General features: G+C 61.0%; 6 protein-coding genes across 6 annotated transcripts; all 6 read right to left on the bottom strand.

Annotated features, from left to right (window-relative positions):
- On the bottom strand, positions 1-642 carry LSCM1_06413 (uncharacterized protein; the record flags this gene model as incomplete). Its single annotated transcript, XM_067323843.1, has 1 exon — positions 1-642. The coding sequence occupies one exon, from the start codon at positions 640-642 to the stop codon at positions 1-3; it is 642 nt and encodes a 213-aa protein (XP_067179157.1).
- Positions 643-2,266: 1,624 nt separating this feature from the next.
- Positions 2,267-3,007, bottom strand: LSCM1_06412 (uncharacterized protein; the record flags this gene model as incomplete). Its single annotated transcript, XM_067323842.1, has 1 exon — positions 2,267-3,007. One exon carries the CDS (start codon positions 3,005-3,007, stop codon positions 2,267-2,269), a length of 741 nt encoding a protein of 246 aa, XP_067179156.1.
- A 1,737-nt stretch (positions 3,008-4,744) lies between these two features.
- LSCM1_06411 (uncharacterized protein) lies at positions 4,745-6,544 on the bottom strand (the record flags this gene model as incomplete). Its single annotated transcript, XM_067323841.1, has 1 exon — positions 4,745-6,544. The coding sequence occupies one exon, from the start codon at positions 6,542-6,544 to the stop codon at positions 4,745-4,747; it is 1,800 nt and encodes a 599-aa protein (XP_067179155.1).
- A 1,260-nt stretch (positions 6,545-7,804) lies between these two features.
- Positions 7,805-10,003, bottom strand: LSCM1_06410 (uncharacterized protein; the record flags this gene model as incomplete). Its single annotated transcript, XM_067323840.1, has 1 exon — positions 7,805-10,003. The coding sequence occupies one exon, from the start codon at positions 10,001-10,003 to the stop codon at positions 7,805-7,807; it is 2,199 nt and encodes a 732-aa protein (XP_067179154.1).
- Positions 10,004-11,206: 1,203 nt separating this feature from the next.
- Positions 11,207-13,441, bottom strand: LSCM1_06409 (uncharacterized protein; the record flags this gene model as incomplete). Its single annotated transcript, XM_067323839.1, has 1 exon — positions 11,207-13,441. The coding sequence occupies one exon, from the start codon at positions 13,439-13,441 to the stop codon at positions 11,207-11,209; it is 2,235 nt and encodes a 744-aa protein (XP_067179153.1).
- Positions 13,442-16,132: 2,691 nt separating this feature from the next.
- On the bottom strand, positions 16,133-19,777 carry LSCM1_06408 (uncharacterized protein; the record flags this gene model as incomplete). The annotated part of the gene is made up of 1 exon (XM_067323838.1): positions 16,133-19,777. The coding sequence occupies one exon, from the start codon at positions 19,775-19,777 to the stop codon at positions 16,133-16,135; it is 3,645 nt and encodes a 1,214-aa protein (XP_067179152.1).
- Between the last annotated feature and the right edge of the window lie 126 nt (positions 19,778-19,903).

The raw sequence follows: 19,903 nt of genomic DNA, 5'->3' as shown, positions 1-19,903 counted from the left end.
CTACGCCCAAAAGGCATTGTCTTTAGCTAGCTTTGTCTGCACACGCGCGCGCCACTTGTCCACGAAGGATGCTGGCAACACCACGTATTCTCCAGGCTCGAGAGAGCCAATACCATTGATGCCGCCGTCCCAGGTGAGGGTGCGGGCGTAGCTCACAACGAATTCGTACAGGTCCTTGAGAATCCGCTCGGCAATGGCCAGCTTGGTAGCCGCCTGCGACTGCTGCAGTGGCTGCTCCTGCGTAAGGCCGAGGTTGTGCAGCGCCTCCTCCTGCTCCAACGCCAATCCGAGCACGATACGGATTGGCTGGGCAGCGTCAAGGAAGACGGCGGAAACTCTGACAATGGAGCTCGGCCGCTGCTGGGTGATAGCACCGACATATTGGAAGCTCATCGTGTCCTCGCGAGCGAGGAAGAGGCCGATGCCGTAGCCAGGTGGGAGTGGCCCCGACATTGTGAGAAACACAACAAAGCTCTCCGGTGCAACGCCGAGGTTGACAGTCCACCGCCCGGTATCGACGGCAGATATGTCCGTATGCACAGGGCAACCGGGGACTATGACACCAAAGAGAGGCGGCGATGTGCTACTAAATGGCGCCGCGTAGGGCGCTGCGGGCCCAGGCGTCACCTGCTGCCACTGCATTTCTCTGCTGTTGCCGCGATGCGATAAAAAAAAGGTGAGGGCTGTGGTGCGGGTGATCAGACGAATACGATGCACAAAGAGAAATGGCGCAGAAAGGGAAGAGAGTGAGGGGTAGGCGAGGCACGTCTACGCATGATGCACACCCACGCTCCCAGCCATACTCGCGCGCGTGCCCTTCAAAGCAAACAACGCAGCGCAAGGGGCGACAGCACAAGCAGAAAACAGCGAAAAATAAAAGTTACGGGGGTCAATGATCAGCGTAGTGCGCCGCATGAAGAGGCGGGGATGCGGGGAAGAAGAGCCGGGCACCGAGTTGGAGACACCTCAGCGAGGAGGAGCGCAGTTCCCTGAGAGGCGGGGCCGCAGAGCAGTGAATGTCAGGTCCTTCCGCAGACGAGGCCGCCGCAAGAAAGATCGGAGGAGTGAGGCGAAAAACGAGCCCGAGCAGGCGCTCACAGCTAATGAGGGGAGGGCGGGTGCGGGTGGCGCAGCTGACATGGCGCTCCTATCTGCCTCGCCCGATTCTCTGCCGATTTGTTTGCTCCCATTTGCCTTACCACCCCTTTCTCTTGCGGAAGGGGGAGAGAGGGGGACATCCCTCAGCGTGTGTGTCATCTCAGGGCCTGCAGCACTCGACTCGGCGTGAGGGGAGTCGTGCAGCCTCCACCCCTCTTCCTATCCCTTGCCAACGTGGAGCTGCGTTCGGTGGTGCGCGAGCTCACTTCGTACGATTTAGGTTCTTCAGAGCAACTCACGGCTACAAATGCCGGCGGCCAGGTTCTGCAGGATATGACGTTGAGGAAGCCGCAGACGACGGCCACACGTGTGACATCCCATCTGACGAATGAAGTCCCACCGTGACTCGAGCGTGCTCCACTCGGCCCTCGCACGACCCACTGCTATGAAGATCCTGAGCCGCCCTCGAAAAGTGGCGCAGTACGTGGTGGCAGGCATCGTGTTGGTGGCTGTGAAGCAGCCTGCGAGGCGGTGGTATGACTTTCAGCAGGGTCTGTGCTCTGATGGCTGCGCAAGCGCTTTGCTGTGCAGCGCGTCTACCGATGCTTCGCAGCACGGCAGATGAGTCTGTGACGCGATGGAATCAGTGAGGCTCGACTCATGTCGCGAGAGGGAGGGCGAGCCCTTTGAAAGAGGACGCACACAAAGCGAAACCTCGCGCCGGTTACACCTCTGCTTGTCCGCCTACACAAGGGAAGGAGGAGAGGGAGGGAAGGGGGGAGGTGGCCTCGCCCCTCATCATCATCACTGCTGAATCTTTCCGTGATGCTACCCTTAAGGCATCTTCTTGGTTCTCCTCGTTTCCCATGCATGCACCTTCGCCCCCACACGGCGCCGAGCCACCCGCCACAAACGCGTCACTCGCACTTACGCGAGACCTCAACCGGCGCACTATCGCGACAGGGGCGCAGCTGAAAGCAACAGCAAAGGCGACCGAAAGAGAGAAAACGAGCATCTTGCAGGCGAGCAGACGCGCATGTCTCGGCGCCCAGTTGAGCCGGCGTCATCCTGCAGAGAGCCTTAGCGGCGGCGACGCAACGCGGTGGGTGCGACCGCGCACGCGGCGTTGAGGGAGGACGAGGGAAAATGCTCTCTTCTTTCTTTACAGCTACGGGTTTTCCCCGGCGTTCGAGCCCGCTCTCTGTGCCGCCGCATGAGCCGCCCCCTCCCAGTGCCACGCGCAGTTCACGGCACCAGACTCCGTGACGTACGGCTTGGCGTCTACATGGGCGGGATCGAAGGCGCGTATGCGGCTCATATTGCTAACTAACGTATTCTGCAGAGCGACGATACGGTCGTCAAGGCTCTGCGCTTCTCGGGCCTGACGCTCTTCATCCATGCGCACCGCCTGCGTCTTCGCCTCCGCTTCCTGCGCCCGCTTCGCCACCTCAGCCTGCCGCACCATCTGCTGCACCTCATGGGTACGGCCCCGGTGCACGTAGTAGTAGTAGAGGTTGTTGCTTTGATTCTTCTCTGCGTACACCCACTTTTGCAGCTTCGCAATCCTCAGCACGAGGCGCAGGTGCCGCGCGGAGTCGAGGGGGACGTCATCGTGCTGCTTGCAAAGCTCCCACAAGTCGAGCAGGCGAATCGGCTGGTGAAAAAAAAGCAGCTTCACCACGTAGTTGCGGGGCAGCTCACCCAGGTCCCGTGGCACGGCCTTGATATTGTTCTGTTCCAACGGCTTCTTGAAGAGCTCGCGGATGTTGCTGTTAAACTTCTTAAAGCCGGCCTGGCGAATCATCGTCACCTCGCTGCGGTACGGAACAGTCAGGCGGTACTCCTTCCCAGGGCGCAGCCCTGGCGGGCCCTTTGGCCGGTTACAACAGGAAACTGTTCGTCGCAGCATTTCGACGTAATGTCACTACGCCAGCACCCCGGCCCGTCCGAGTCGAAGGGGTTTAATGGGTGTCCGTGTACCCGAGCGGCAGCTTTGCGCTTGGCTTCTCGCGATGATGTCGCACCTGCCAGGACAGCGAGGGCTTCGATCCTGGCGCTTCGAGTATTGCTGATGGGGTCGACGCGCTGCAGCGTTCAGTGCACCCATTGATTTTCCAGACGCACAAGCACGTAGCTGTTGACACACACACACACGTAGAGGTCACTGCCTAGCAGTTACGCGATTCCACTGCGTTCCCACCCAGGGCGATGCAGCGCATAGAGAGAGGGGAGGGGGTGAAGGAAAGACCTCAGCCGCTGCGGAGGCTCACTCGAACCTGAACGCGTAGCGTCGCACCAGGGCGCATTTTCAGGTAAGAAAAGGCAGCAAGACGGCAGAGAGAGGAGAGGGTGCGATGGGGAATGAGAGTGTGTGCACGTGGGTGAGCGGCCATGGCGTAGGAGTGGTGGTGGTGGTGGTGGAGGGAGGGGGGGCGCATTTTGGCATGGAGGAACAGGAGGAGGAGGGGTGGGGGTATCCCTAGCATGTCTCGTCGAACATTTTCCCAAGCGTCTCGGTTCCCTTCGTCGTTATTGTTGCACTGGTGCCGTCGTCACGCGCGATGCAATGCCCAGTGCACCAGGCGAGAAGACTCGGAGTACCGCGTCGGAAAGGGCTGCCACTGATCGAGTGACGTTACCGTTCGGTCAGCGCATATGTATATACGTGCCTGTATGCAGACTATCCCTATCATGCGCGTGGACGCACAAGTGTACTTCAGTCGTCCTTCCCATAATGCGAACGGTTTGTGCAGGCATGCCAGCGCCGCTCTCGTGGCAGCGCATCACCCCCAGGATGAAGAAAGGGTATGGACGAAGCGGAGACATGCAAGCACATCTCTGTGTGTCGCCCCAGGGTGGTTGGGGGTGTGAGGGGCTCCGTAGGACAGTCTTCGGGAAAAGGGGTGACGGAGCGCCACGACGTGGTATGCGGGGACGGGGACAGGCGCAAAACAGCCCAACCGCACGAGCGAAGGGACGGGGCGGGGGAGAGGATGAGGAACGAGGTGACCACCCTACACAAGCACACAGAAACGCTTAACGAAACAGCCAAGCAGTTGCGCAGGTAAACGGGCTCGCATAGACACACACACACACAGTCTCATCTTACACGCACGCGGGTAAAGGAATGGAAAGCAGTGAGTGTGATGGGAGGGATGGGATAAAATGTTGGCGAAAGGGCCCGTATACGAGGCAGGAGGGAAGGGCGTGCCGCAAATCTATAAACGTACACGCACGCTTACATACCTGCACGTCACTGCGTCGTGATAGCGCCATCCTTGTCCTCCCGCTCTCCGCATTTTCTTCCGTCGCGCCCGCCACACGTCATCGCTCCTCGATCGCCGTGCTAAAGGAGCACGCACAATTAGGAGAGGAGAGATATAGATAGAACAGCGGCGGCCAACTCGTGCAGGTAGCAACAGCTTTTTTATCTTTGCTCTATTTTGCGAAAGCAGCGACACCGCGACAGTGGGGGGGGGGAGAAGGCGTGAGCAGAAGCAGCTACTGTGCTGTGGCTGCCGTTGCCCTGCGCTTTTTTCCAGCAGTTTCTCGGCGGCCCGACGGAAACACGCCCGCTGCGTATGCGGTGCCTCGCCCCTCCCTCCTCCTCCCCCGTGGGCGTCTCGCGCTTGGTTCGCGTACTCTTTCACTTCTTTATCCCGGACGGCTTTGGCCCCGGAGCTGCAACCGTGGCATCGCGCACGTCCGCTTCAGTGTCCTCACTAAGGCACCTCAGCACCGGCTTCGTCAAGCGCGCAGGAATCTTGTCAGCGCGGCTGAGGGCCATGATCGCCTTCGCTACGTTCAGGCGCACGTTCGGCACGACATCTTTCTGAAGCATCACAAGCTGTGGCCATACCGCCAACTCGCATGTGGCCGCGTCAAAGGCAGCGACGTTTGCGAGAGCCGCGTAAAGGTGGCAGAGCGCAACGCGATGGAGGTAGTTGGGGTCTGTTACAAGACTCTGAACCTGTGGCAGAAGCTTCGAGGCGGCCCAGCTGCTCCCGTGCTCGGCTACCAGCTTGCAGCACGACTGCACTGCGGCGTCACGAATGGCGGCTACGCGGTCGGTCAGACGCGTGACGCACACCTGTAGCACTTGCTCGGCGCTCCGCCCCAGCGAGGTGATCACGTAGGGCACCTGTGCAACAACCACCTCGCGCACGCGCCACTTCGTGTCCGAAGCGAGGTTGATGACAACAGGAACGAGGCTCGGCGCCAGCTCCTTTGCCTCTGGCGTGTTGCCCATGGAACTGAAACCGGACACAAGAGCCAGCCGGACATCTGCCTCCGCGTCGCGCAGCAGTGCAGTGCACGCTGGGACGATAGTAGTGCCCCAGAGGTCCTTGGCAACGTGCGCGACCGACTTCAGGACCGCGCTCGCGAGGCTCATGCGGACGTGGCTGACGTCGTCGGACACGAGCCGCGTCCCGGTCACTAGGATATCCTTCTTGCCGGTCGCGTCACGACACGCGGCAAGGACGTTGGCCATGTTGAACACCGCTGACGCGCGGATCTCCGGCTCCGAGTCCTGGCACAGGGAACGGAATACCGGCACCGCATACTTGACAACGTCCGGTGGCGAAAGAGCGGCGGCGAGGCTGCCTAGCGAGTCCGCCGTCATGTAGCGAACACGCCACGAGCTATCCGACGAGAGCGACCGGACGGCTAAGAGGATAGCGGAGTGCTGCGTTTCAGGGAGCACCTGCAGCAGTGACGCACACGTCGCCACCGCCTGCAGGCGCACGCCGTCACTCTCATCCTTGGCAAACGCGTTTAGCACCGGCACGAGCTCTGAGCACCCCTTCGGGCCGAGTACACCAGCGAGGTGCTTGCCCATGGCAATGCATGCGGCGCGGCGCACAAGGATCTCGTCATCCTCGCAGAGCTTCTGAAAAAGCTTCAGCAAGTCAACGCGCGTGTTGGTGTCAGCGTAGGGATAGATGGTGGGGACTAGCGAGCAGGCCGTGCTGCGACACTGCGGCATTCCTTCACCGAGGCGGCGGACCATGCTTACGAACTCGCTTTGAGGCTTTGCTGCTGAGTCCTTGCGCTTGTTGTCCGCAGAAGACACACCACTGCTGCCTATGGTGCTACCAGGCTTGAAGAGCTGGCTGCCAATGAGCTGAAGAGATGCGACAGCCTCGTCGCGCACGGTCACCTCATCCAGGCTGCCCAGTATCTCTAGTGGGGCCAGCAGGCTGCTGGTGTATTCTACACCTCCGACCTCTGGTAGCATCGTCCCCAGCGCGTTCGCGAAGACGCGCAGCACCTCGTCGTTGTCATCGAGGTAGTCTGTGAGGTATAGGAGTAGTTCATCACGGGTTCGCTCGGGGCCCAGCGTGGTTGTGATGAGATGGATACCGCGCATGCTGTTGAGACGTGCCTCGGGGTCCTCGGACCGGAGGTTGTCAATCATGGTCTTCACCGACTCGAACTGCTCCATGGTGATGGCACGCAATGCGCTCCTCGCCTTGGTACGATCACGGTGGGGTGGAGAGGGTGTGTGTGGGGAGGGGGAGGGGAGGGGGGCAGTGGTCAAGGGAGCAGCACACCGATCGAGTAAATGTTTTTTTTTTGGAGACGAAAAGACGATGAAGATTTAATTCGTCGATTTTTGTGCCCTCCAAGGCGACTTGCGTGCACGCCGATATGCTCTGCGGCACGCTCGCGCGTTTGGTGTGGGCAAGGATGAGACACACACACACACACAGAAACAGACACGCGATGCAGGCGGGCTGATGTCATTCATCGACCACAACGGAAGAAAAAATAAAAACAGCAGAGCAGTAGAGGGAGGGAGAGTAAAAATGGCGCTATCAGACGATGTTTGCACGCCGAAAGGGCGGAAAAAAATACACTACTGCGCATAAACCCATCGTTCTCAGACGCAGTGCAGAGTAAAGAGCCTGCAATGCAGCCGCCCTACATCTGGTATGCACAGGGGCGAGGAGGTTCGCAGCGTGGGTGTCCCCTATTGCCTTCCTACCCTTACTGTGCGCACTCTTCAGGCACCGCCATCCCCTCCCTCGCCCTCAATCGGCAAGACCTCGGAGTCAAGCGCCCCCCACACGTCTTCTTATACACCATGCTCCGCTCGCTTGTCTCTCTCTCGAGAGGTGTTCACGCAGAGCGCAAACGCCGGGGCGCCGTATCCTCCCCGATTTCGTCTCTCTTTTTTTTGCCTTACGTGGCGCTTAATCGTTGCCTCATTACACACAAATCGGTGGCGTCCTCACCCCTTCCCCTACTCGCTGCCTTTGTTTGGTGTGCGTGTGTCTTCTGCAGGTTTTTGCCGATGGAGGGAAAGAAGCGCTCCGCGAGTGTCTATGGCACGCCAACCACCGCAGCCAAAACAAAAGGCTATAGAGAAAGAGAGAGACAGCATGCAGGCGGTATCCGAAATCGCAGTAAACGCCGATGCGCAGTAATGCGCTCGCAGAGCGTGCACCACTTCACTGGACATTTTTAGCGACAGGCACCCACGCACACATACACAAACTTCTCCCCCATCCTCCCCCCTCCCCCTCACACTCCCATTCACGCCGACATGCAGATGCAAAAGAAAAAGTTGCGGGGGTGGGAGGAGGAGGCGGAAGTCGAAAATACACACAGGCCAAATACAGCGCGGCCTTCGCTGCACAGCAATGCAGTGCCTCGATAACAGCGGCCAGTCATCGAAAGAGAGACCATCGCTGCCAACTCATCACGGAGGTGCCGCATCGGGGACACCGGAGTCGGTGACGGCCTGAATCTTTGCCTCCACGTAGGTGCGCGCGGACTGCTTCACAGCCTCCACATCAGCTGGCGTGCCGTGAAGCTTCTCGAAGGAGAGGAAGCGCGTGAGAATCTGCTGCATCACCTTCGCCGAGAAGTTCATAGCAACAGTGCGCTGAAAGATCTGCCGCACCTGAAGCGTCGACGCCGTCGGGTCCTTACGATTCAGCAATCCCAACTCTTGGTCAATGTAAGTTGACCAGACGTCCGACCGCTTCGACACCTTGCGCAGCAAGCCTTCAAAGAGCGCACGGCCGTTTTCGGGACTGCCGTGCTTGTACTCGTGAATGGCGATGTGTACGACAGCCAGCGTGGCATCGTCACGCTTCAGAGCATCGCCCATATCCTTCAAGACCCGCTTCAGTTGATCGCGCTTCCCTTGATCAACGAGTACGATGCCGAGACGCTCCCACGTGCGGCGCTCAGTGCGGAACTTGCCCGTCATGGCGCGACACAATGCAAGCAGCTGATTAGGCTTGCGCGATGCCGCATAAATGTCTGCAAGCCGCTCGAACAGCGCGAGCTGATTTAGCTGTCGTTGCTGTGCGCGGCGGAACACCGCTGAGAGCGACTCCTCCGTCCCGTAGAGGTTCTCCACGTTCAGGTACGCCACCCAGACATTCAGCAGCTCCTGCTGCTCTCGCACACCGATCGTGCTCAGTGCCTTCTCGGCCACTTGACGCGCTGCCTCGTACTCTTGCAAGCCGACGTGGTATGCCATGTATTGCGTCCAGATGTAGCTGTTGTTCGGGTTCGCAATCAGCAAGCGCTGAAACTCATCCGGGCTGGTTGGCACCGCCGTCTCCATGCCTCGCTCATAGGCGTCAATGGCCTCCTCCAGTTTGCGGCGACGCGTCCGCTGCTGACGATCCACAGCCGAGCCGTGTCCACGGTCACCCTCGGCCGCGTCCTCATCGTCTTCGCTATCCTCGGCACGACGCGCGTTCGCTGCAGACTCGGTCCGCCATGGAAAAAACCCGAGCAGTCCGTGTGCGGCAGCCGGAGGTTTGCAGAGGCTTGCAGGGAGGGCAGCAGCCGGCCTTGCCTCCACCTCGGCTCTGGTGGGGCGACGGACCGCTGGAAGGCGGTGGAACTGCTGAAGGCGATTCGACAGAATTACGAATGGCATCACATCGCGCAGAGGGGCAACCTCAGGGCTGAACTCGATCACAAGATCCAACGTGTGGCCAACCACCGGCGCTGCGACGGCCCCTTTACCGTCCCAGTCGTAGAGGTAATAGCCTAGAAGGATCACGCAGCTGGTGCCGCCGCCCTGCAAGTCTGTAGTAATGCTCCGTACAGGTACATGGACAACAGCGCAGCCGTCATCTGTCGATGAGAGCAGAACCGTGCAGGATACGAGGTCGCCAGGATGCAGGGTGGCCAGCGCTGCCGCGGAGACAGCCGTGTCGATCGGCGTGCCTTCCACGACATCCGCCTTCGCTGTCACGTTAACGACATCGGCGCTTACATCATAGTTGAGAAGGCGCACCTCGATGGCGTTTGCGCCGGCTGTCGCTGTGCTCTTCTCGATGTTCGCGCCTGCAGCTCGACTTTCCTGCGCATGCTCGGCGTGCATCTCTTTGCCACCGCTGTCACCAACACCATCGCCGCCGCCGCGGTTGTCATGCCGCAGCTGGGCATGCGACGCTGCCCCGCTGAACGACTTGATGGATGCTGTGGAGAGACCCTTGGTGAGGTCTTCGAGAGCCGCTACGGCCGTTATGCGAGGATGAATCGTCAGCACCGAGCCCTTCGCAGATCCACGCACCAGGCGAGCCGCCGTAGTTGTACCGAGTCCCACTAGCAGGTGCTTGCGCAGCAGCATTAGCGCGAGGCGGCGCACCGCCTCAGGGTAGGTGCGTATCGCGCTGAAGCCCTCCTTCAAGTCTGTTGTCAGCAGTCGATACCCCTGAGCATCTCGTTTGCGCATTGGTATCGCCAACACGTGCTCTCGAGTCGAGAGGCTTGCCAGGAGCCGCTTAGCCAGCAGATCATCGCCCAGGGTCGTGACGGTGAGCCGGCCGAAGCCCTTCGTCTCGGGTAGCTGCACGAGGATGCCATCAGCGGAGCTGTGGTGCACACGGTACTCCCGAAAGAGCGGGGCTGCGGAGAGGATGTGCGACATGTTTCACACGGAGAGATCTGTTGCTGAGGGTGAAGAGAAGCAGAGAAGAGGTGTGCGTACGGGGCGGGGAGGGGGGAGGAGGAGTGAGGTCCGCTTAAGGTACAGCAGAGAAGAGGTGTGCATGGGGGAGGGAGGGGGAGGGAAGCAGACTGAAGGCAGCGCCCACAACTGGGATGAGATGCTGCTGATCGGCGTTCAAGTGCCGCCGCACCTGTCGAAGGGGAACACGTCAAGCTCCCACCAGGGAGAGAGAGAGGCAGGAGAGGTGGAAGGACTTGGAGCCCCCACTCCCCCACTGGGCCAGCGCAACTCAAGGTACAACGAAGAAAAGAGGCTGTGCGAAGTGGGTCCAAGCCCTGCACTGGGGACGGGAGAGGGCGGAGACGTGGCCTTTTCAAGCCCACCCACTGGCATTGATGGGCGCACCTTTGGCGCAGCTATGGGGGTATGAAAAAAAAACGCATACCGACCCACACCCACACCCGCGCAGGCACGACAGCGGCCGAGCGGAACTTCTCTCACGCCCTCTTCTGTGCCCTTTCTCCCTATTACTGTTGCCTTTTGTGCTTTTCTTCATCAGTGAATACTCTTCATGTCCAAATATATATGTATATATATATATATATGCGTGTGTGCGTATGTGCAAGAAAACGAGTGATGGTGATGCGCGCGCGCGTTGTGTGTGTGTGTGTGTGGGGGGCGCACCAGCCGCCATTGCACCTCTAATGTGTGCGGAAGCCGCTCCGCATGGCGCCCAAAAGAGCCGCTGTGATACGTGTCTGGCCAACAAACACCACGCAGGGCAGCTGCGCATCTGCAGTCGATTCATCGACGTGCCACTTCACCCCATCCCGCGTTTCTCGTCCCCTGCCGCGCCGAAGAGGTGACAGTCGCCATACAAACAAAAAAGAAGGAAACAGACCGCGACGCCTCCATTTGTTCCTGCAAGACGAGCCAACAGAGTGCGCGCGCTATGACCGAGAATGTTTGGCAACGCGCTCTCCCAGATGTCGCGCAAGAGGAGCCACGCGTACATGCTCCGTATGCGATGCTGTGCGGCAGCGGGCATGCATAAAAATTCCCACGGCCAGAGCAACTGCCGTGTCCGCGACACAGTAGCCACGCGAGAAAACATCGTGGGAGCAGAGCAGGAGAAGTACATGCGGAGAGGCGAAAGGACGCCCTCATCACTTGTAGGCGGTGTCAATCCTCGCACCCTGTGGTGTGCCGTGCCACGGTCGACCGCCGTGGTGTCGTGCCTGACGACAGGCTCAGCAATACCGCCTCGCCAGATACCCTCGACGACAAGACGCCGGACGAGGTTCCTGGGATGGAGGAGCGGTTTCTGCTAGCTACCGTGTTCTCACCAGTGGCCAAAGCGGCAGAGGCATCGGACGGCACCGCCTTCAGGGTTTCCGCACTCAGTGCGCCACCGCACTGAGCCTCGTGCGGCGGCTGCGGCTGTGGCAGTGGAAAGGGAAAGCAGAGGGAGCTCCGATGATATTCAGAGGGGCGGGGCTGCTCTTTTCGACTTGCGAGTTCCTCGTACCGCCGGCGCCAGTAGTTGGCATCGTTGCGCGCCATCTCCAGCGGCCCTCGTAGGCTATCCCGCCCCTTCTCAAGGCGCTCCCGCAGCTCCTGGTTTACCGCGTACTCCCGCTTCAGCTCATCCTTCACCGTGGCCAGGTGACTGCGGCGGAGATCCAGAATGCGCTGCTTTGACTGCAGCTCCGCCAGGACCTCCTTGTGTTGCTGCAGCAGCGCCGTGTGATCCGACTGAAGCGAGGCGAGCTCCGCCTCGAGTCGGTGGACACACTCTGCATGCACCGCAGATGTCACACAGCCCCCGCCACAGGAGCCGATGTGGGACGCGCCGTTGTCATTCTGCCCCATCGAGGCAGCGCGCGGCGGCCACTGCTGCGCCGCTGCTGCCCCAGCCGGTCTGCTTATCGACGCTGATGAGGGACTGCGGCGGCAGTTGCTCGCAACACGGTATCGGGGCGGAAGGCGCGAGGGGCTGAGCTGCAGCGAGTCTGCGTAGGCGCACGTCTGACAGCGCGGGTTGGGCGATTCTTCTTCTTCTGGAAGGTCACTGCTGCCGGTCCTGCACCGCTGACTGCCCTCTTGTCTGCTGCCCATGGCGCCCACATCCAGTCCGTGTGGGGCAGCTGAAGGGTAAGACATGAGGCCATGTGGTGCATCTTCACTGGTGAAAACCTGCTGCGCATGCCCAGGTAGTGTGGTCGGGGAGGCTGATGCGGCAGCGTGCTCTTTGGGTGTCTCCGCGGTGAGAAGCGCTCGTCGCCGCTCGCCGTTTGCTTCCACCCCGCGCGCGTAGGCGTTGAGCTGATCGACGGCTTCGCGGGCTTGCTGAATCAGCTGGGCGTAGGCTTCCATGCGCTGCGTAAGGTCTTGGATCTCGCTTGCCTGGGTGCGGAGGAGCACCGTGCACTGCAGCAGCAGCGCGTCCTGAGTAGCCGCACGCATCGATGACGTCGCGTACGCATCTTCCCAGATGCTAATCTCCTCCTGAAAGCTCTGCACCTTGTCAATATAGCCATCTCGCTCCTCCTGTAGCGCGCTGATGATGTCCTGGGCGCCATTGAGACTGTCTTGCAGCTGCGACACCTCAGCGCGGAGATTCTGCAAGCGCGTCTGCTCCGTCGCACGCTCCTCAAGCAGGTCCGTGATGTGAGACATGTCTGCCTGGGTCGCCATTGGAGACGCCGTTGCAGTGGCGGCGTTCGACAGCTTTCGCGACGTAGAGACAGGAAGGTTCGACGCCCCTTGACGGTAGCCCGCCACCGTGCTTTGCTGCTGCAGTGCCACGTGCAGTCGCTCGATCTCTTCCTTGGCTGTCTCCAGCATGCGCCGCAGCTGCGCCGCGGTGAGGTCTCGGTTCACAATCGCCTTGTTCTTGATGGCCTTGGCGCGAGCACCGAAGCGCAGCGTCGACAGCGTCTCCTGCGCGTTGTACTGGGAAGGGCTGCAGCAGATCATGAGCGCTGTGTGCGAGTTTCCGCCAAGCGAATCCTTCAGTATCTTTGTGAGTACACTGTCTCGGTACGGTGTGTGCGTGGCGCTTTGATCTGTCAGAGACATGATGACCATGCCAAGAGTGGATAGGGACTTGTTGATCAGCTTTGCCTCCTCCAGGCGCAGCCCTTTGGCGTTGGTTTTACCGATCTTCTCACTACCAGCGAGGTCGACTAAGTACAGCTTACCCACCGTTGACACCCCCTGCGCGCGGTCGACACTCTTCACGGTCAGGTTTAGAAGGCAATGGCTACGGCTGCTCGTCTCGTTCATCGCCGTGGCTGAAGTTGCCCGATGCTTGAGGCCGCTCTTCACCAGGCGCAGCACATCCCTGGCAGATGAAACGTGTGGATGGCGGCAGCCATCGATGTAGAACGAGTTGGTGCTCACGTCCTCGGACATCAGCCGACGAAGACGACATTGAAGTGAACGGATTGGAGGTGAGGAGGTCACGAATCTGCTCCATGTACACTTCTACGAAAAACATCTGCACGTCGAACTCTTTGGACGGGTCTGCGTGGGCGATGGCATCGAAAATGTCGTGCACCGCTCGCGGAATGACGCCACTCACAGCGTCACCGGTGAAGACGGAGCGCGGGCCCATTACGCTCTTTGCTGAGCACCGAGGCGGTCCACTGTGGCGAGACGCAGAAGGCAGCGAGGCGGTGGCCCTCGAAGCCCACGCCAGCGCCGAAGAGGGCGATGCAGCGGTGGTGACGGCGGCGGCGGCATCCGCCTTTACCGACGGCTTCCCCCCTGTGTAGGAATGGGCTGCAGCGTTGCTGCTAGCAGCATTTTGAAGTGTGTTGATCTGCTGCAGCTCTCCAAGCGGAGTGACGGTGGCGTTGGCGCGGCAGAAGGAGGATGTTGCTGTGGACGGCGATGACGACGGTGGCGGTGATGAGGTGAGGTTACTCCTAGCTGCCGCTATCGCTGAGCTCGCCGGATGGCCACTCTTGGCGTGGCCACTGCTGTGCTTCGAACGCATGGTCTTGAGGGGCCTCCGAACCGCATGAAAGGTCAGCGGAGACGCGTGCTGTTGCTGCTGTTCGTCGTGTCGCTCCTCTTCTTCCTCTTCCTCCGGCGTGCTGCAGTGCTCATATGCGTGAGGGCCCCCATCTTTGTGCTCCTCGTCGATAAGGCGCGCGCGTTTAGCACTATCTTCAGCCTCCTCATCTCTCGCGTCCTCCTCGTTGTCCTCTGCCTTGGGCGTGACGACTGCAGGAGGCCTGCCTGGGCCGCAAGCGGTTGCCCACGCACCGCCATTCAAGTCTCCAAACATTGTATGCGTCTTGCCGCTTCCCGTCTGCCCGTACACGAAGATGGTGCCGTTGTAGCCGGCCAGGACGTCCACCACGATGGGACGCGCAACGTGCTCGTAGATGTCGGCCTGCCTCGCATTTGGCTGGAAGACGTGCGAGAAGGTGAAGGAGTGCCGCCCTGCTGAAGTGCCGGCGTCACCAAAACCGTCGCCTCGGCCCGCCAACGCCGCACCAGCAGCTAAGGTGCCGCCGGCCACGGAGCTGTTGCCGGCGATAGGGGCAACATAGCAGTCAACTGAATGGGGGCACTGCTCAGGAAAGGACACACACAGGTCACTCTGCATGCGGGTTTCGCTGGCGTTGAGGGGCCGCACGCGACAGCAGACGCGAACGTGATCGATCGAGTCACGCATTGTCTTCATTCAATGACTCGGGGGCAGCTGAAAAGGGGGAGAGAGCGCGCCGAGGTGGATGGAGGGGGGAGGCGGGGCGGCGTAGAGAACGATGGCGATGGAGAGGCGTTCCTGTGCCGAAGTAGATTGTGCCGCTGCTGGCTCAACTGTTTCTCTTCACAGAGGCTGCGCCCAAGACAACGAGGGAGCGGGGAAGCGAAGAGGTATGCGTGTGGTGGTGAGGGTGCGGAAGAGGCCAGGGCAGCAAAAAGGTGCGCATGACTTGAGAGGAACAAGCGTACACAGACACACACGCACACACTTACCAATGCGGTTGCACGCGGCACCACCCTCCTCCTCCTCTCTCCCCTCCTTACGATAGGCGAAAGGCGGGCGGCGGCTTGTCAGTCCCTGCAGGGCAACTCCCCGAAAAGGGTAAAGCTCCCACGCACTCGAAAGGCAAACGAAGGGGGGAGGCGGAGGGAGAGCGGAAGGGTTGTCTATATGGGTGATGAGCGTCTGTATGTGCGTGCGCGTGTGCTCCTCTGCCACAGCACTGACAGGGAGGTGTGTTGATGGGGCGTGACCGTTGTTATTGCTGTGGTGGCGGTGCTAGTCGGGTGGGAGTCGGAGGGTGAGGGGAGGCGAAGGAAGAGGCAGAGATGGAGAGGAGGGGAATGAGTGTGAGGAAGGGGGGTGTCCACGTGAAAAGGAACGGAACAGAGTATCGGCACATGGCGCTTGTACTCGCAGGTATCCTATAGGCTTGTATTCCGGAGAGTGCTCTTTAAAGTTGCGGTACACATTGAGTGAGGCCCAGGGAGATACCCCAGAGAAGAGGGGAAAGCGTAGGCGCTCTTCTCCTCGAGTGTCTTTGCCCGGCAAGCATGCGCTGGCCACTCCGACAGAGCTGCAAGTTCTAGTTACTGTTGGGCATCTCTGTATGTGTGTGTGTGCGTGTGCTTGTGTGCCTGTGCGGGTCCACGGGCCTTCTAGCACTGTCAGCGGATCTAACAAGAGGAGAAAGGGAGTACGATGATGACGAGCGCCGCGCTGTGGTGCAGCGACACGGCAACGCAGAAGGGAAAAAATGGAGCAGCGCCGAGTCGCGCACGCCTGCGAGGAAAGGGGTGCAGGAGGGGAGAGGGCGAGGAAGAGGGGGGTGAGGCAAAAGGTTCGCGACGCACATCCTCACCGGCACAAGGGCAGATAGTGGAAGGGGGAAGGGCACACGCAAGGGCGGCACCCTTTGAGCGACGCTGACCAGCCACTCGTCTCTCTTCTTTTTCTCCCGCCGTGCTCTCCCTCAACGCCCCCCCCGTTCGACTCCTCTACACCTCATCCGCATTTACCCCCCCCCCCCCGCCACATCACCCACCGCTTTACCTGCGGCTTTCCCAACATCCTCATGGCACGCATTGCCCGAGGTTCTGTCGCCCCTATGCCTCTCGCCTGGGAGGGAGGCCGAAGTGGTGCAGCGCCGCCCCCTGGTCGGCGGCCTCCTCGGGAGAGAGCACACTTGTCGCGTGTGATGGGAGGCGCACGGCGGCGTCAGGGCGTGTCTGTGACCCCCTTCCACGTCTTACGCTCTTGCGAGGAACACCAAGCGCGTACTCTACACTCCCAGCGAAGCCACAGGTGTGCTCCCCCGCCTCGTCGCCATCGATGCGGCAGCTGTGCGCGTGAATAGAGGGCTGCTTTGAAACAACACATCGCTCCGCAGCCGACTCCCGCAAAGGCGTAGCGGTAAAGGCGTCGAGGCACGAGGCATGAATACCTTTGCAATATGTGCGGGAGCCTCCGCTGGCGGCTGCTACTGCGAGTGGTGACTTCCTGGACAGGGGTGATGATGATGCGTTGGGATTGATGCGAGATAGCGGCACACGCGCGTGATCGCTCTGCGGGGCGCTCATCTGCCGTGGTCGCTTGGCATCCGACCTGCTGAGGATGCTGGAGGTGTCGGTGATAGGAAACGCAGGCGCTAAAAAGGTGGTGGGAGGCGACATTACGGGTGGGAGATGCACATGACTTTGATCAGCGCCCCCGCGATTAGGTGGTGGCGGTGGCGCGACGTCTGACTTGCGCACTAGCATCGGCCGCTGGAGGGGAGCCGCAATCCGCAAGCTGCCAACGAAAGGCGGCGCCGCCGCGACTTTGGGTTGCACCTGTCTATCCTTTACCACCGACGCACTTGCGTGACTTGTTAGTGTGAGTCGATCTGTGAAATACGCAGCTCCCTTGGCATCGCCGCCTTTCGCCTGGGCGAGCTCAGAAGGCCGATACGTCACGCTCACTAGCGAAGGCGCCGAGCGAGGCGACGCGCCAGGGGACGCTTGTAGGCCTAGCTTATGCATCACATGCGCACCGGTCTGGTCCGTACAGTCAGTGAGAGAGCCCTCATCGGCTCTGATAGTCACGGGAACCTCCATTGGGGCCAGGCTCATGAGCTGCTGGCGCATGACGCCAGCGTCGGTGTCGTCCTCGTGGTCGTCGAGGTCGAGGGAGGCGCTGCTAATGGGGCTCATGGACTCGTTCGGGATTTGGTAAGGCGGTACGTTACTCATCCCGCTGACTTCGGTACTGCCCCCTGCGCCGGGCTGCTGCGACGGGCAGGCGCCGTAGCAGACGTGAGGTGACATTGCAGACCTGCTGGGCCGCGATGGTGAGTCAACGCTCTCAGCGCTGCACTCGACAGTTGAGGGACTCAGCGCTGAGAACGCTCCCGCGACGCGCCTCGTCGGGGCACCCTTGTGCGCATTACCTCTGTCCTGCCCATCCACTGCACTACAAGCGACGTGCTCAAGTGCGTCGCTGTGTAGATCATGCGGCTGCAAGGCACAGCGCAGCGCATCCTCTCGTTTTGTGCTGCCTCGCCGTTGCTCTTGCTGCTTCTGCTTTGGTGCGGATGCACAACGCATCCTCCCGCGTCGTCCCTGCACGCCCAGTACGGTCGCCTTGTGCGTTGTAGTCGTCGGCATCGCACTCGGCACCGACCTCCGCCCGTGCTGCACACGAGCCGGTGATCCGCTTGTTCTTGATAGAGCGCTCCTCACATCCAGCTTCTCCTGCCCTGCTGATGTGAGCAAGCGCAACTGGAGCGCGAACGTTCCGACGCGATCCCTGCCGTCGCCACCGCCGCAGATACTGGGGCTGGCACTACGTTGCCTTCGGGATCCGTATGCTGGTCCTGTCCGGCACCCGCGCGACCCGCCACCGGCATGGTCTCTACAAGCGTTCCTTACAGCGCTGTCCACGTCCTCGTTGTTCATGCCGTAGTTTGCCACAAGTCGCTCGCAGATGCTAACGTCTCGTGGGAGCGCCTTGATATCCGCCTCGACGCCTCGCCTGTTGCTTTCACTGGCGGATGCCAGCACGAGATCACCGCGCCTGCCCAGTAGCGGCCCCTGTGAGCTGAATGGCACGCAGGAGCTGTCAGTAAGGCGCTGCTGAGCCGGCTCTAAGGTCTCCCCCGCTTCGCGACGCATTAGCGCCTGCGCGTGCAGCTGCTGCTGCAGCCCAAGCACGAGCTGCTCGAGCTCCTGCTGCCGTCTTCGCATCCGCTGCACATGCTTTGTGACTGCCATGAGGTGATGATGGAGCGTGGAGCCTCTATGCAGGTCGGCGATCCTGTGAGCGCCCTCGACGCAGCAGCCAGCGAGGGCAAAGGGGCACACGATGAGCGACTGCAGCTCGCAGTCGCCAGCTGTCGGAGAAGAGATGATGGAGCGGCCGCCGGCGGCTCCGTTTGTAGGGCGGGCGGGCTGACAGCGTACGGGGACACCGTCGCCAGCCTCGTTGTCCGTCTCGCTGCCTGGTACAAAGTTTCCGTAGACTCGGAGGTCGTGGCATTGGTGTGGATCGCGCGGGGGAGGCGGTTCTTCGCTGCGGCTCGAAAGTGGCGGCGGCGCGATGGGATCGGTCGCCACCACAGCCATAAACTGCAGCGCGTGAAACGGGGCATTCGTCTGCGTCAAGCTTCCGGCGTGGCTGCTGGCCATCTGATCGGCTTGCTGCCCGGCCAACGAAGCGGAGAGCTTCAGCTGCGGATGGGGATGTCGAGTGGGACTGACATGGTTCCCAAGGCCCATCTCCACGCTGCTCAGTCCTGAATAGTCGAGCGGTACTGCGCCGAGGTCTGTAATGGCACTGGGGGATTGCAGGCCGTGTGGCAGCACTTTGGCAGCGCCGACCGAGAGCGTCGCCGGGGTGGTGAGCTTTTCTGCGATCACTCCACTTCCCATCAGCGACGCTACCTCCGCAGGCGGCGGGGATGGCGAACGCGCCAGAACAACGCTCGGCGGAGTAGATCGATCGGAGCAGGGCGCTTGCTCTTCTGCTATCTTTCCGTGTGGCGTTGAGTGCGGCGGCTCAGCAGCAGTGGCATCCGATTCGCATGGCGTGGTGGGGGTTATGGGATCGGAGGGCACTGCAGCTTCTGATTCCTTCTGCGATACTTTCATTCGAGTCCGCAGCCGCGCCATCGACGAGCGACGCAGCCCGGCATTCATCTTATCAGCGGGTGTCAGGTGCCGCTCGGACACCTTCACGGTCGTGGTGGGTGCGAAAGAGGCTGCCGCCACACTCAGGTGAGGAGGAGCATCCGATATTTCAGCACGCCGAGGTAGAGTTGAAGGCATCAAGCATGTGGCCAAGGCAGGGGATGCGGTACTGTTGTGCGGCGCTGGGGCATGTACGGCTCTGAAGATGTCTCCCACGTGTTCCTCGCAGGCGCCAAGAGCAGCTTTTGTCCGCGAGGCCGCGCCGCCCACGATGGTCGGGCGCGCCCTCACCGCACGGTTTCCATGCTCTTCTCCGACGGGTCGCACATCGGTGGCAGGCGGACGGGGCGGAGACGACGACGCGGGTCGCGGCTTGCTGTGCGAGCGACTGTGATGGCTGTGCCTGACCTCGGTCGGGCGCCCCGAGACACGTGCGCCGTCGCCAATGATTGCAGCCATGGCGCTGGTGGTGCTTCCGCCATCACCGCTGCCGGTACGTCGCAGAGCCGCTGACGGTGCACCGTGCGACAAGGAAGAGCCGTTTGCATCCAGCGGTGGCAGTGATCTTATCGCCATCGGCATCATGGTGGCTGATTATCCTGCCGCCGCCGCCGCCCCTCCCCCCGCTTTGTATTCGCGGCAGTGCAGTGCCCTGCCTGGTGGTGCTTCCGCCTCTGTGGGGGGGCTCAGGGGAGAGGGTGGTGATGGGGG

The sequence above is a fragment of the Leishmania martiniquensis genome, chromosome 20 (genome assembly GCF_017916325.1).
Source record: "Leishmania martiniquensis isolate LSCM1 chromosome 20, whole genome shotgun sequence".
Classification (NCBI taxonomy): domain Eukaryota; phylum Euglenozoa; class Kinetoplastea; order Trypanosomatida; family Trypanosomatidae; genus Leishmania; species Leishmania martiniquensis.
The sequence above is the reverse complement of the archived record's forward strand: the minus strand, read 5'-3'. Positions and strand labels throughout refer to the sequence as shown.